Genomic DNA, 15,209 nt, shown 5'->3' on the forward strand with positions numbered 1-15,209 from the left:
AAATCTCCGACACCAGATGTCGCTACTTCACTTTAGGATTGGAAGTTGTTGGCTGCACTGTCATTGCACAGTCAATAACAATGGAAGCCTGGGGCAATGTAAGTTCCTCTACAACGGTGCAGTTTGCTATTAAAGGAAAACTAAAGCGGTTCTTTATTTGAGGAAAAACACTTAAATAGCTTTTATTCCACATTCCGGATCAGGAATGTCGAGTTTATTTTTCATTCTGGCGCACAGAGGCTGCAGTCATATTACGAGATTTTAGAATCTCCGCTCTCGCGTATCTCAAAACTATGCACACGCACTTTTGCTATTTTTAAAGAGGTCAGAACACGACGTCACGACTGGGGTCAGTGCGAAGGAATGTACCTGGCAAGCTTAGAATTGCACGCGTTGCCCACACGAGCGACACACAGATGGCGGCCGAAAGATCCTACTATGACGTAACGACTGGACGGAGTTCAGTGTTTTTTCGCCTTTAGTTACATCTTCAAGCAAACCGAATGTGGTATTCAAGTTCCCGGGATAATAATACTATAAAATTCGCCTCTAACTCGTCCTTTTCGAGAACCACTCCATCTTCTGTTTAAGTAATGTTCTGGTCCAAGAATATATTCGTGATGAAGAAAACAACTGAAAAAATGCCTAAATGTGTAAACTTTTAAAAACCCCAAGCCACATGAATTTCAGCAGCAGTTGCTTATATATTCTGTCATGGCAGTGTCCTCAAATGAAATGTGAATAAACGTTAAGTGTTTTTGTTAACAAATGAGGAAACAGTTACCTCATTTTGTGAATTTCGCTTGCTTGAACTTGTAACAATTTTGACATTGCCTTCAAGATTGACTTTAGAAGAAACTCATTACTGTAAATTTATATGATAATGCGGCACAGTTGAATCTTAATGGAGAAAAGGGTCTCCTAACTTGGCGACAAACAATAGAAGAGGCAGAAAAACTCGAAGAATCTCCTTCCACAAGTACTCTTCTGATCACAGCGATTTCACAAATTAAATTTGATCCTGTCCCTACAGCCTTTTACTATACTGTCGCAGTCCAGAGAGGCTGAAATGACCAATCGACAACCAAAAGAATTTAATGGCACTGCGCGACACAAACAATTTAACTAGCAACGAGAGTGGCGGGATATCTGAATCAGTCTTTTCATGACGGAGAACTGCACACCGTTGCTGTACATGTGCTGCCTGTGGGCTCGTTTATTGTTACCATTATGTGAGCCTGTTGAGGCATTTGACAATATTATTTGACAGGGACAAAAACACAGGCTGATGTAGTGGAAGCAACGACAAGCATGGGCAGTAGGTAGAAACACGCAACCGTGAACGACATTTCAGCACAGCTAAACACGGACAAACAACAAGCTGGGTCGCGTGGCAGCGGCCATGGCACGCTAGTCCTTATACCATCTGTTGCTGCTAGTTCACCATCTTTCGTCGAGGCACAACCACCAGAATCTTTTGGTCATCGCGCGGTTATTTCAGCTTGCACTGTCCACAACTCGAGACAACCCCTAACATGGCCTGGGGCAGAGGATAAAAAGAAGCAACCTACCGACCTTTCTGTAAATCTGATAAAAAATACTGATTTAAAATACAAAAAAAAGGCCTTGAGCCTATAACCTACGGAATAAAAATCATCATACACAACCTCAAGCTTCCAAGAACAGAACGACATAAAGCCTAAACATAGCCGAAGTTTTATTCAACACATTTCTATGCTTTATTATTGTTATTGATTCTTTCAGTTTAAACGTGTAATCATTTCTTTCTTCAAAGCTATTTCAGTAAAGAACTATAAAATGCACACAAGTATTTAATAAATTTACACATTTCCAAATGCCGATTCTTATTTTATTAAATGTTTATGACAAAACCCTGCATTAAAGACCGATTCAACTGAGTAAAAACGTTGCAGAAAATAAAGATCTGTATTCAGCTGTGCCAAAATACATGATCTCATGTAATAACTGTGTGCCATTAAGAAACGCTTCTGAAATAGTTTTGACTAAAGATAATGACCACAAGTGTATACTAAAAAAAAAGAACAATAACAATGATGAAACCTAGAGAACTGTTGAATGCCTTCCTTGTGTTTTGCAATCGAATGGAAGAAGTTTCTTTGCATACAGTCATTTTAGAAACAGGGGTGATGTCCGTCTGTTTTTGAAATCATCATGTTGAGCATGACATTTTTTATTTCCTCGGTGAAAAGCCGAAGGGAATTCTTTGTTGTTTGTTTAATCAGTTACCCAGCCATTAGGTGATTGCCTTTTTGCGTTCATTGTCTTTGGGTTTGTTAGGGGTTGTGAACAGCATAACGCTATAAAATCGACGAAGCAACTCCTTTTTTAAAGTTGTGGTATCCAAAAGAGAAATTGTAAAGGGTGTCTTTAAGTCTTCGACCACGTTTTTTTTTTCTTTTGGGACGCCCATTCATTTTTTGTCCACTAAACCCGAGGTATTTTCAACACTTCTCAGCATTTGTGCCATCACTCAAAAACCCGTCTTGAATAAGTTAATCTTGTTGAGCCTGTACTAGCTAGCTTGCACCCTCGTTCTTTCACTAATAAATGACTGTAGGATTTAACTATAAGCACAATGTTAATGCATAGTAATAAATAGCAGCATGCTTTGTTGACAAGTGCTGATTATTGGACCAGTTTGTAGGCAGTTATTTAAAAGAGATCATAAAGAATATGGGAACAGAGAATATGAACACAACACCGCGCTGTGTTAATCTTCTCCTACTTGTCCGTGCCATTCACAATCTTTGTGAATTCGGGATGGTTTCTTTAGGGCCACGTCAGCTACGTCACGCAACCGTGGATCAGCTGCAACCGGAATACCGCTACCATGGTATAAACCGCAGTTCGCGTGTTCCGTAAAAGTCTGGTGAGTGGTGTGCATTGATGCCGCTAGGAGGCGACGGAGGCCGAAAGGCTGTTTAAACCAGGTTGACAATATGGATTTACAGCCTGGAGAGGCGACGCTTCCGAGACTACTAGCGTCTGTAGCAGTTTGTGACTCGCTGGTGAAGTTTTTCCCACAAAGCTTTCTACTCTTTCCACATTAGCCGCTGGCACGTTGGAGAAAAAGAAACCAGCAATCATAGCAAGCAGATTGTATTATTGTTGGCGGGACGCTTGTACTCTTATTCTGAACCTGCAACATTGTTGAGAGAAAATAAAGGTATGGCAGTCAACTTTCCGAGGGAGCGGGGGCCGGTCAAGATGGTGACGACCGATGATGATGTTCGCCCGATGCAAGTCCCCCGAGAAGTCGAATAAGAAACAAAACACTAAAAGTTGTTCGATCCCGCTGGACACATTACGACGTTGGTTGATTTACGATGAACAGTGTGGCCACGTTTATTTCAAAACAAAACGACAAGTCAACAGTAATTTACATTACAAAACTCCCCAAATTAAAACCTATACTTTAGTCCCCCAGTCTCAAGAGCCGAATCTGCCTGATCTCAAATGCCTAATCCCCCGATAATCGTCTCGGCAGCCCTTTTCTATACTTGTAGGGGCCTCCTTTCCATCCAGAGACGGACCAGTCACTTCAAACTTGCCCATTGTCACGTGGTACACTCTTACCCACTGATCAGCGAGCTGTCAACGTGATGCCCTTCCGACGCCTTAACGGTCAAACCCAACTTCTTTGTAGAGTCACTACATGCTTTCTTCGCCGTCTGGCTGGCGCCATTAAGTTAAGTTATTTCGTCGATTAAAAGCGAAGTTTCTACACTAAGCGGCGAAATACACCGGACACAAGCATGCTCGCTTAAAAGCCACAAGGGCGGACAGAAGCCCAAGACGGGTGTTCCAGCGCCCCAAACCGAAACCCAATCCGTTTGTTAACGACCGGGGTCCGACTCTTCCCCACCCAGCCCCGCGGCTGCACAAAGCCCCCCGCGCGTGGGGGCGGAAGACGCCCAAAAATGCAGACACAAACATAGGCAGATAAAAAACAAAATGCCGACGTAACGGTAGAAAGATAGACTTCTCTAAAACAAATCTCACTTATTTCTAATAAAATCCTTCGTTACTTAACAATGGCCAACACTTTTTTTATTTGGTGGCATTCAGGAAACGTTCGCATGCGAGTTAGTAGAACATGTCATCTGGCGAAATCTAGTGAGATGTGGGAAAAATGCCTGATGAAATCAAGCAAGTGAAAACATTACCGGCACCAGACTAAAATAGGCATTGCTTAATCGCGCAAACAGCCGATTGATTAAAGTAGAACCGTAGAGCCAGACATCGAAAGGGCCAGATCAGAAAATACAGTTTTCATAACAGCAATCCGCGAGGGAGTGTACATAATGGACCATTGTTATTTCATAGAAACTGACATGTTTCAAGCGCATGAAGGATTTTTCGTCTGACAACGAAATATTTCAAAAGTTATATTTTGCGCAGTTCATAAACGTTGCGCAAAATATTTTTCTTCTTTTCCGAAGACATTGCAACGTGCATTGTGCCATTTATGAACTGAAAGTAAGGTAGCAAACGAGATGGTGAATATTAAGCATTACAAAATGTCCGAGAGTGCGGGTGAAAGCGACATATACACTAAAAGGTGTATGTGTCGTTTAATAGGGGGTAATCTCTTATGCGTGGTGCACCATGCACCATGCATAAGAGATTAAAGGTTAAACCTTTAATCTCACATGTGACGACGACTGTCCACTGACCATTGCGCCATCCGCTTTTTCCCTGTAGAGAAGGGTGTAGATGTTAATACGATTTGTTTATGCCCTTAGACTTGTATAGATTGTGGATATCACGTATGGCTGTATGGCATGTTGAAGTCCGCCCTAACCGCTAATTCACTCTGGAAGCGGATCAGCGTTCGCAAAGCGGTTGCGAACGCGGTTGTATAAAGATCCAGTACACCGCACGCGCACCTGATCTCACCGAGTGCGCGTTACTTCACACTTGAGCTAACTTTAGTTATTTTATATTTAATATGCGCAGGCGGAATTAACCGCATTTTTTTTTGCGTAAATTTGACGTGTACGTATTTTTTTTACATCTAATTTCATCTTCCAGGTAACACATACGTTTTTTTATATATGACGTTCTAAATATAAAACATAGCTAAATTGGTCATTGATTTATGAATAGTGCAACCGTCTACAAATAACCTTATATTTTAATCTATTTCAATGATGATATTCTTTATATTGTGCAGAAAAAGCGGAGGACCCAGCACAGCCCTGGGGGACACCAGACTCAACTTCTACATATTCCGATGTTTTTGACCAGCAAATACAACACTCTGCTTTCTTAGGCCGTGTCACGGAAGGAATCTTAGTTCCGTGTCACAGAAAAATTGTATCGCGCTATTAGGTGATGTTCTGCTGCCTGTGCCGCTTTATCGTTTCCTATAAGGCGAACGGCCCGGCCTTGATGTCTTAAAAAGAGTGAAGAACATGCCGGTAAAGCAAAATACTAAATCCTTTTTTTTAAACTTCCTTGTGGCGTCCTACCCGTAAAGCCATAGTTAGAGAAAAAAGGAATATTCGTCCCATGGCGAACACATTGTTTTTTAAGCAAGCCAAAAACTGTAGAACAGGTACTTATTTACTGCTGGGACGCTGTGTATTTGTGGGATATACTCCAGCGCACACTCAAGAAAGATTTCCTGATAACTGCCAAGGGCATACAATTTTTATCAATAGAGAAAGTAAATGGTGTACCTTATGACATGGTACTACTGCTCGGTCTTCACAGTCTATGAAAAACAAGAGTATCACGCTGGTGGAACAGTCCGCTCGGTGCGCGAAAATTATTTTGAAAGTGTTTCCTCCATATGAGAAAGTGTTCCGCGCACAGCCCGAACAAACATATTAGTTGCTCATTCTTGATGGTTTGGTGTGTCTGAAAGAATTCTATTGAAGCCACGGTAGCCAAGTTACGGCTGACGCGTTTTAGAGCGCAGCTCTTAGGGGCCCGTTTCCGGCTTGAGAGGCGTCGGCGTAACCGCGAGGTCACGTTAACCCCCCCAAGGTCACGTGACCCCCTCCCTCCTGAGGTCACGTGACCTCAAGGAGCCACCTATCCCTCAGTACCCTTCCATCCTCTTCCTCAAGAGCTGCGCTCCAACCGGCGTTACAGGAAATTGTAAACGGCTTTCATTTTTTTAACCCCTCCTTTGTATATCTCCATTGTACAAATGTCATAACACGCAACAGAGACAAACAAAAAAAGGGCCGCCGTGGAGTGCTCGCCCCGCACCCCAGAGGCCCGGGTTCGATTCCTACCCAAAGTCATTAAAAGTCATTCATTCACTTTCTTCAACCTCCCTGAGAAAGTTTTCCCAGCCATTGGGAATTTAGGTGGCCTTTCGCCTCTACAAAAAACGCGAAACCAAAGCAATTCAGTTGTCGTTTTCGCCTGCTTGACCAGCTTCGCTCAATGAGACAGTCAATGCTCTAGCATTAAACGATGCTTACTTACAACGGCTATAGGAGGGGATATAAACTATTAAAAATAATTTTGGGAATATATCGGGCGCTGCGGTGATGATCCGCTAGGTAAAGCAGATGTCGTTGTTAGCAACAAAACAATTACCGGTGATCAGCAAAAAGCAGAAGCGTCCCATAAATATTTTCAGTCAGTTTTTAAGCTACAGATAATGAAACCTATCATAGATGCTCAAACTCCTTAGCGTAATACACCAACTGAACTTGGTGTAGGAGGTGTGTTCTGACCTCTAAAAAATCTTGATGAAACTAAACCATTATGTCCATATGGTATATCAACGAGAATACAGAAACGCTATGCAGACGCAATTGCTCCATACCTTTTTGTAATATATAACCAGTCGCTGAATGATGCTTCTTTGCGAGACGACTGGAAAGTGGCACACGTGATGCCTGTGCATGAGAAAAGGGCCGTATGTGTAATTACAAATTACACGCCGATTTCACTAACGTCTCATATGTTGTAAATTATTGGAGCATGTTTTATACTACAAGATCCTGAATCACCTTAACAGCGATAAAACAATTTTTGAGTCCCACCACGGGTTTCGAAATGGATATTTCTGCACTACACAACTCACAGAGCTAAATCACAATTTGGTTGCGAATGTTGACGTACGTAGACAGATTGATTATGTGTTCGTAGGTTAAAAAAAAAAACACATTTGGCATAGTATCATAGACCTAATATACCCAAACACCTTCATGCTTAAATCTATAAAAGCATAACAATCATCACTTGGTCAATGTGTTACTTTGAAGGGTGGAAGTTGTCATTTCATTGAATTTACATCTGGCCAACCGCAAGGCTCTGTTCAGGGCCGTCCGTTTTTATATTGTAAAATATAATAATGATGGTTTGAATTCGAATGTACGATTGCTTTCAGAGGATCGTGACATCTACACGTATATGACGGACGATGAGATTCACACACAAAACTTCAACTTTTTATAAGTTGAATCAGAAAGTTGTACCCATGACTTAAGCAGGTAAATATCTTAGCGCCATGCTATCAGCTGACTGCACCTGGAACGTTCATATTGACGATGTTGTAATAAAGGCGGACCGAGCACTTAAATCTTGAACCGAAATTTAAAAAAAAAAAAGAAGTTCCCTAAAACCACAAAGGAGCTTGCCTATCTTAACTATGTACGACCCGTATTGGAGTGCGCCTGAACCATCTGGGACCCTTCACAGAAACACCCTATTGTTGCACTAGAGAGAATTATGCATCGTGCAGCTCGTTTCGTCTTAACACGGTACCTCTGTTTTGAGAGTGTCACTAATATCATTAGAGAGTTAGGATGTTATTCATTGGCACAACGACGAAAAAATATGAGCTCGGAGGTTTTTACAGTATCTTTCGTAAGAAAACGTGCATTAATAGCATATCCTGTTTATTGCCTCCGAACTAGATATCCATTAGAAAAGGTTATATTACATAAAATGCGAAAACTTCAAACCAGGACGAAACTGGGCAAAAACTAACTTTTTGGAAAGTCCAACAATGACGGGAATGCCTTGTCTTTTACAACTGTTTGTACCACAAATGCTGAAATGTTTTCTCGTGTATGTCTCGTGTGATGGCGCTGCAGGACCACCATCGATAAAGGCAAGAGAATAAGGATTCCGTCTTGAATATTGCGAACTTGGGGGAAATATGGCTTGTTTCGAAGGAGATTAAAATTGCATTTGTAGGGTCAAACTCGGACCATAAAAATGGATTATATGATCATTTTCTTAGCTTGAAAGAAGTGCTTTCTTTCAAAACAATCTTAAAAAACAAAACAAAAATGACAGCCACTTTGCTGTTTACATAAATGTCCGCGTTTTCCCCCATCATGTGTGGGCATCGTGCGTGCGCAGAAATAAGAAAGGCGCAAAGTGAAGCGTTTTCGCTTGCCGTGCCGACAGCGGCGCTATGTCAGCGGCGCGACGTTTGAGCCTCGAGTTGGTGTATACAGTTTGCTTCACGTTATGTGCGAGTGAAGCTGAGGTCCTACAGTCATGAGCATGTGAGAACAACACACGAAACAGGCGAACTGTATCTTTTCTCATAGCAGCGTTATCCAAAAGAGGAAGTGGAACAACGGCTCTTTGGCCTGGCTCTTCGGGATGATTTGTTCAGTGCTACGTCAGCCACGTCACGAAACCGTTTGTAGAGGTGGTCGCATTTTTGCGCGCCGTCGAGACGGCGTATTTTTTTAAACAATGTGTTTATCATCCCAATGCGTTGTACTTCTCCGCCACGGGCGGAGCTGTGCCTCTCTCGCGGCGGGTCATTGCCGGAGGGCCTCTCACCCGGGGCGGGGGGCCTCCGGGCGAACAAATGTACGCGGGCGCTGGGGGCACCGGAGCGCCGCTGTGAGCGGCTGCCGCGCCATTTCGTAAATTCGGCCGATCCTCGAGCTCGAGCGACTTAGTCGACAACTTCGGGTCATGTTCCAATGTTTCCTGGCTTTGACTTGAAAGTCACCGGGCGCAGCTGGAGTATACGCGCCGGCGCGGACCCAGCATCGTGGGATTCTCCACGAAACGCCTTTCAGGTCGCCCAAATGTGACGGGCGCGCCTTTCGTTTGCGTTGAGGCTCTTGTCCGCACTCCGTGGTGAGGAATGTTTTCTAGTGAGGCACGTTTCGACGACTCTCGCCGAAATGGAGAACCACTTGATCTTCCTTGGAACATAGACATATCAGGGCTTAGACTTTCATCCCCAGGGCCCGATCTTAGTTGTCCCCTCGGCAAGAGCAATGACCTCTGGTGCGATTGGTCGAGACTGCGTTGGGGCCTGTACCCAAGGGGTTTCGAATCAAAGCCTTATTGGACAGGGCTGGTTCCAGCGCAGTGTCTTAAACCCTGACCAAGCGTGTGAGCACCGAGTTTGAACGGGCTTGCGAGCCCCTGACTGTTCTGTTCCCGCGGTTTGCCTTGTTACCTGCCGTACGCGGCAGCCTTTGTTCGCCGGCTACTTAGCCGTTGCCCTGACCGTGCGCGCTAGGACACTTGACTTCGTGTCTCGCCATCGTAAGCCCGTGAGGCCAGTTATTCCCAGTTTTAGACTGTATCGTGTACTCAGGGAAAGTTGAAGTGAAGCTTTTTTGTTTTTAATCAAACATTAAGCAGTCTGGTCGTCCCTCTCCTGAGTCCTCGCCACCTACAGCCAGCCCTTCAGCAACCAGCATCGTTCCACTGTCCCCCCCCCCCCCCCCCCCCCCTTCGGTAGACACACCCAGGGTTCCCATCGAGGTCCGGGCCAACAACCTTACGACTGCTCCGTTGCTCTGTTGCAACCAGGATACCGCTACCATGATATAAACCGCAGCTTGCGTGCTCCGTAAACTTCTGGTGAGTGGTGTACACTGATGCTGCAAGAGACGACGTAGGCCGAAAGGCTGTTTCTTTCAGCTCGACAAACGTGAATTTCGACCTTCGAAAGGTTACAGTGCCGAGTCTACTACAGTATGTAGCAGTTTGTGAGTCTCAGGCGAGATTCCTATCACAAAGCCCGCCACTTTTTCTACTTAGCAAGAGGGAACGTTGTAGAAAAGAAATCACCAATCATAGGAAGCAGAGGGTCTTGTTGGAGGGGGCTTGTACTCTTACTCTGAACCTGCATTACGTCATAGCCAGCGTTGCCAAATGTTAAAATTTTTGACAAATATTTTCTTTTATTAGGTGGCATTCTGGAGACATTTATGTCCTGGTTAGTGGACCATGTCACCTGGCAAAACTAGGTGAGGTCTAGGGGAAAATGCCTGATGACATAAAACAACTGAAAACACTATCGCCACCGCACTAAAGTAGACCTCACTTAATTGTGCAAGCAGCCGATCAATTGAAGTAGAACCATAGAGCCACACATCAGAGAGGCCAAAGCAGGAAATATAGTTTTCATAACAGCCATCTGCCAGGGAGTATACATAATGAACCATTGTCCTTTCGGTGAGACTTACATGTTTCAAGCGCATGAAGGATTTTTCGTCTGACAACCAAAGATTTAGACAACGCTATTTTGCGCAGTTCATACACGTTACGAAAAATCTTTTTCTTTCTTTCAGATGACATTTCATCATGCATTGTGGCATTAACAGGCTGAAAGTGAGGGCGCAAACGAGCTGGTGAATATTAGGCAATCCGAAAACGCCGAGAGTGCGGATAAAAACGACACATACACTGAAAGGTGTATGTCTGGTTTCAAAAGTGATACATATAAAACGTGAGACTAAAAAATTAATCATTTCAGTGTATTTGTCGTTTTATTTTTTTCCGGAAGTCTTGGGGTGTTTGTTTTTGTGACGTCCACAGTCCACGGGCCCGATTTGTTTAACCGTAGCTTCTTGTCGTTGAGCACGTTTAGAAGTGTGTATATATACCTAAAACGGACTGAACTTATATACGTTTCTTTACTAAAATAACTGTTCTGAATAATAATTCTGAATAAGAGTTTTGAAGAAGAGTTCGTAGAAATTTTGAGAAATTTGGATTCCAATTTTGTGTCACGATCACGTTCCCCTCCGGCAACGCTGCTATAGCCCTAAAACCCAGGCTTTACTCGTTCTTCGAGAAACCAAAGAAACCGTAAAAAACCTATTACGCAGCATACCTAATCATAATCTATAGAGGTTTTAAAGAAGCCATACAAGAACCCAGTCGCGACATGAGCCAGAACGGCGTCAATGTCAAATTTCGGGGTATTCTGTGCGAAACAAAGAAATGGCATCTGGCGCACCCCAGCGGCCACCTGGGAACGTTTGGTCGTGCAACCGAAATCTCGGTAACTTAGTGGCTGCCCCGCAATAATGCTCCGTCAGATTGAGGCCGCTTCGACCGGGACTCAATCCAGCGATGCGAAAACCCTTAGGCCGGAACACTTCGGAGTTACCTACTTTTTTAACATTGGTGCATTGGAAGCAGTACACACAGGTGCTTCTTCCAACCTCAGTTATTTGTTCAATTATTACCTACATTTCTTTGATGGCAAAAATTGAAACCTTCGCATTTTGGTTAGCACATCAAGTATTGGTTATCCACTCTGGCACAGGCTCGTGGCCTTTTAGGGCGCCTTATCGCCCTAAAAGCCCACGAGCCTGTGCTTGATCATATCATAATATATCGCTGAGGGCAACCTCAGTGATATATTATCACTGAGGTCGCCCATTAACCTGGGCGACCTCAGTGATAATATAATAGTCGTATTTATTCAAAGTATCATCCGTGCTTTCGCATCGACAGCCTTGCGCCGGTTGCACGAGTGGTAAATTTAGTGCATCTCCGCGCTTTCCACGTGCTGTATGTATTTATACAATTGACTCATGTCGTGGTTTAGACGATGCTAAGCAAGTTTCCAATTGGAACCAGGTGTTTATTTTCGCTCATTAAAACGTTTATTAGCCATTCTCTTTTATGATTCAACCTACAGTGACAATTAATCCTCAATAATATTGGCTTCTGGTGATATACCTCGCCTCCATAGAACGCATTTGTGTTGCTATTCGGATCTTATTATCTGTAAAACTTTAGAACAACCTTTATATAAAAAAGGAGATCAAACGCAACCCGGCACAAATTGTGTGTCAGCAATATGCAAGCACGTGATTTTGCATCAGTAAATAAGTTTTAAGAACAACACCTCTTAAAGAAGTACGAGACACATTCTAATGAAGGTTTAAACGCAGGTATGGAGAACTCAAAATATTAGCCTTAGACGACGTAATAAAACATTGGTTGGAGCTTGTTTGTATACATATTGATTAAAAGTTTATAAGACGAGAATTTAAACGACGTGTCCTCGCCGTACGTGTGTACACTTTCGTTGAGTTTTAGTTCGCACCCAATAACCTCTTATATAACGTGTCTCTTTACTCTCAACTCCACTTAAAGGGGCCCTGCAAGGAGTTTTTTACTGGTTCTTAATTTGCACCAAACCTGAGCGCACTGAACGTAGTAACGTAATGAAACTCTTCTTTTCTCGAATTTCGCTTTTTTTTAAAGTTATAAGCAAATTAAAATTACATAAACAAGCAAAAAATAACCTCCTTCATGACGTCCTTGGTCGCCAGAGTGGCTGTAACCTATAGTGAGCTCAGCGAGCGCTTACGGCTGTCGCACTCCGTGCCGACGGCTCGAGAGGGCGCCACTAAGCATGTGCTGGGTAGGCTGTATGAAGAGGGCAGCCAGGGCGCCTGGCATTGCATTTGCTTCGCGATTAAACACCAATTCGGCATGACACTTCATTGACCACAAACGACAGCAAACACGGGGTAACGATCAGTTCAGAACGGGAGCCACTTCGCGCGGCCATACAGCCAAGGGGCCAAACCGCAAGGCAAAGCTGCTCGCCGAAGGCCCTCGGAGCGCTCGGAACCTGTCGTATCTTCCAGTCCATACGACCGCAGCGCCGCCGCGTACATCCGGGACCTTTATACGCTCGCCGTTCGTCGGGGCCTGATCCCACTACACCTTCGTAGTATGCGCCGCCTTTTCCACCGCTTGGTGGCGGCTATGTCGACGGGTCCTTTCTTGTTTCCGTACTATATACAGTGCATTTGTTTGTTTTCTAATCCAAAATACTGAAGAAAATCTACTTTTATAAATAATTGAAACGGTCCACGGCACTTATATTTTGTATTTCGACTAAAAAGAAGCTTTTAGCGGCCCTGACCAGTAGTAAGCCCAGGACCAAAGACGTCACATATTGCGCGCTTTCGGCAACGTGGGTCGCCCTCGTCGGTGGAGGAGTTTGCCACGCCGTCCGGTATAATATTACGCACTGCTATTTACTTACTCTCTCCGTGACCGCTGGCTTGCCCGTACTCCAAGAGACGTAGCAACCGCAAAAAAGGTAGATGCTTAAATATGCTTGCAGGGCCTTTTACTAAACGGGATTGTTATGTCTGTTTTATTTAACCTCACGTTTGCACATATCTCTTGTTTAGGTTCATCTCTGTACTAGTTCAAATCTTGATTCCTGCAGCGGCAAACAGGCGAGGCTACACTGTGGGTGCAGAGTAAAGGAACATCGGCGACGACAACTCCATTTCGCTTGCGCCTTTATTTTGCCCTACTCGATATCAGAATCTTAATTATTTTGAAGGAACGAAACAGTTTTCTTCGTGAAACGCAGTGTCTTTCTATACCTACATCGGAATGCAGTCTTTCTGATAGCATAGGGCGAATCGTCGCTTGCCGGTGAGAATTACGGCACATCTGTTCTGCAGACGTGGAAGCCAGCTCTAACCTATCTAAACCATCCGCAACGCCTGCAAAAAAAAAAAAAAAAGAAGAAGAAACATCGGGAAATATTGTTTTTATTCAAAGAACTTGGAGCTTTCTACCGATTGAAGCTATCATCAATGAAGGCCTAAAGACTACCTCGCACATGCTCAGTCCTAAGATAGCTCCCATTCAACGCCGTATATTGTTACAAAATCAAGCATTTCGCGCATCCTCTGTTTAATCGAGGATACGCGAAATGCTTGATTGGACTTACGTTCTTGCTGTCCGCAATCACGGGAATGCCTTTAATGGGATCACCAGAAATCAAGGGTATTTACATGAAGCTGTTACGTGCTATGATCTGGAAAATAATGTCTCCATGGTGTTACCAAAAGACTCCCTTTTGAACGGCGTTCCTTCGTTCCGATTGGTCAAGGGAAGTATAAATAAAAAAGGGGGCGACCCCCGTGGTTCAGCCTTCCTTGGCATTCTTAGATGACCAGGTACCTATCCCTTGTTCCGATCCACGGTCACCGACTTATCTCAGCTACGAGTGCAAGTTGAGGAGGCTGAGGGCAGAACGTGCCCATCTAACCCTTTTGTTTTTCGCTTGGGTGATGTTGATAAAGAGACTTTGGCTCTTTATCAGCATTGCTGAAAAAGAACCCAAATCGCAGTAAAACCTAAAATAGTTGTATACCATTGCGTATACGTACAGCAACGACGAACAACAGAACGTCGATCGACCTCACGTTTAGCAAGAACGTATCCGAAGTCAAATACAGCCAAAGGCGGTTTTCCATATAGTGACCATAAGTCAATAAACGCTTTAGTCGCTAAGAATTAAATAACGCCAATTAAACAACGAAGTCGTGTACGTGTCTTCATTGCAATAATATGTAAATCGTATAAATGTCATATAGTCGTCTTAATGTGGTCGTAAAGATAACAGCTTCGCTGGTCCTCCATTTTCACGTGAACTGGATGGGCTCTACATTTTTTTCAAAAGCCGCCTGCTAAAAGTGAAAACGCTGAAAACACCATAAAAACCCTGGCGACAAGCAGGTTAATCGCGATAAGCAATAATTTGAAAGAAATATATGGGAGATTACGCTAGGTTGCAAGCTCGCAAAGCAATGCGCCGACCACGAACATACGATATAAGACGAAAGAAATACGCGGCAGCCGTTGTTGTTCAATTTTTAAAACATTTTCACTACAAAGTAGCGAAAAAAGGGACAAAACATTTCGCGAAACTGCATTCGCGTGCTCGATTTTAAGTATACACGTTTGGAAATAAACAGTTGCAAGGCGCACCAAATGTGCTGGTCAGTGGTTCTTACACTCTTAATACGGTTCCACGTAAGATCCGCTTCTTAAGCGGATCCTTTTGGCAAAACGTTCCCCAAATTTCAGTAGAACGTCGTTCCAGATACGCCGAAACATACACGGAGCACTGTTCCGCATATTGTTACGACATT

General features: G+C 43.7%; 1 protein-coding gene across 1 annotated transcript in view; it reads left to right on the plus strand.

Annotated features, from left to right (window-relative positions):
• Positions 1 to 80: 80 nt before the first annotated feature.
• Positions 81 to 15,209, plus strand: part of LOC121835476 (monocarboxylate transporter 12-B-like) — a 27,572-nt gene continuing 12,443 nt past the window's right edge. The window contains exon 1 of the mRNA XM_042289718.1: positions 81 to 98. Within this exon, the coding sequence (XP_042145652.1) occupies positions 81 to 98 (18 nt within the window). The remainder of the gene's footprint in view (positions 99 to 15,209) is intronic.

The sequence above is a fragment of the Ixodes scapularis genome, unplaced genomic scaffold (assembly GCF_016920785.2).
Source record: "Ixodes scapularis isolate PalLabHiFi unplaced genomic scaffold, ASM1692078v2 PGA_scaffold13__105_contigs__length_92229423, whole genome shotgun sequence".
In the NCBI taxonomy this organism is placed as follows: Eukaryota; Metazoa; Arthropoda; class Arachnida; order Ixodida; family Ixodidae; genus Ixodes; species Ixodes scapularis.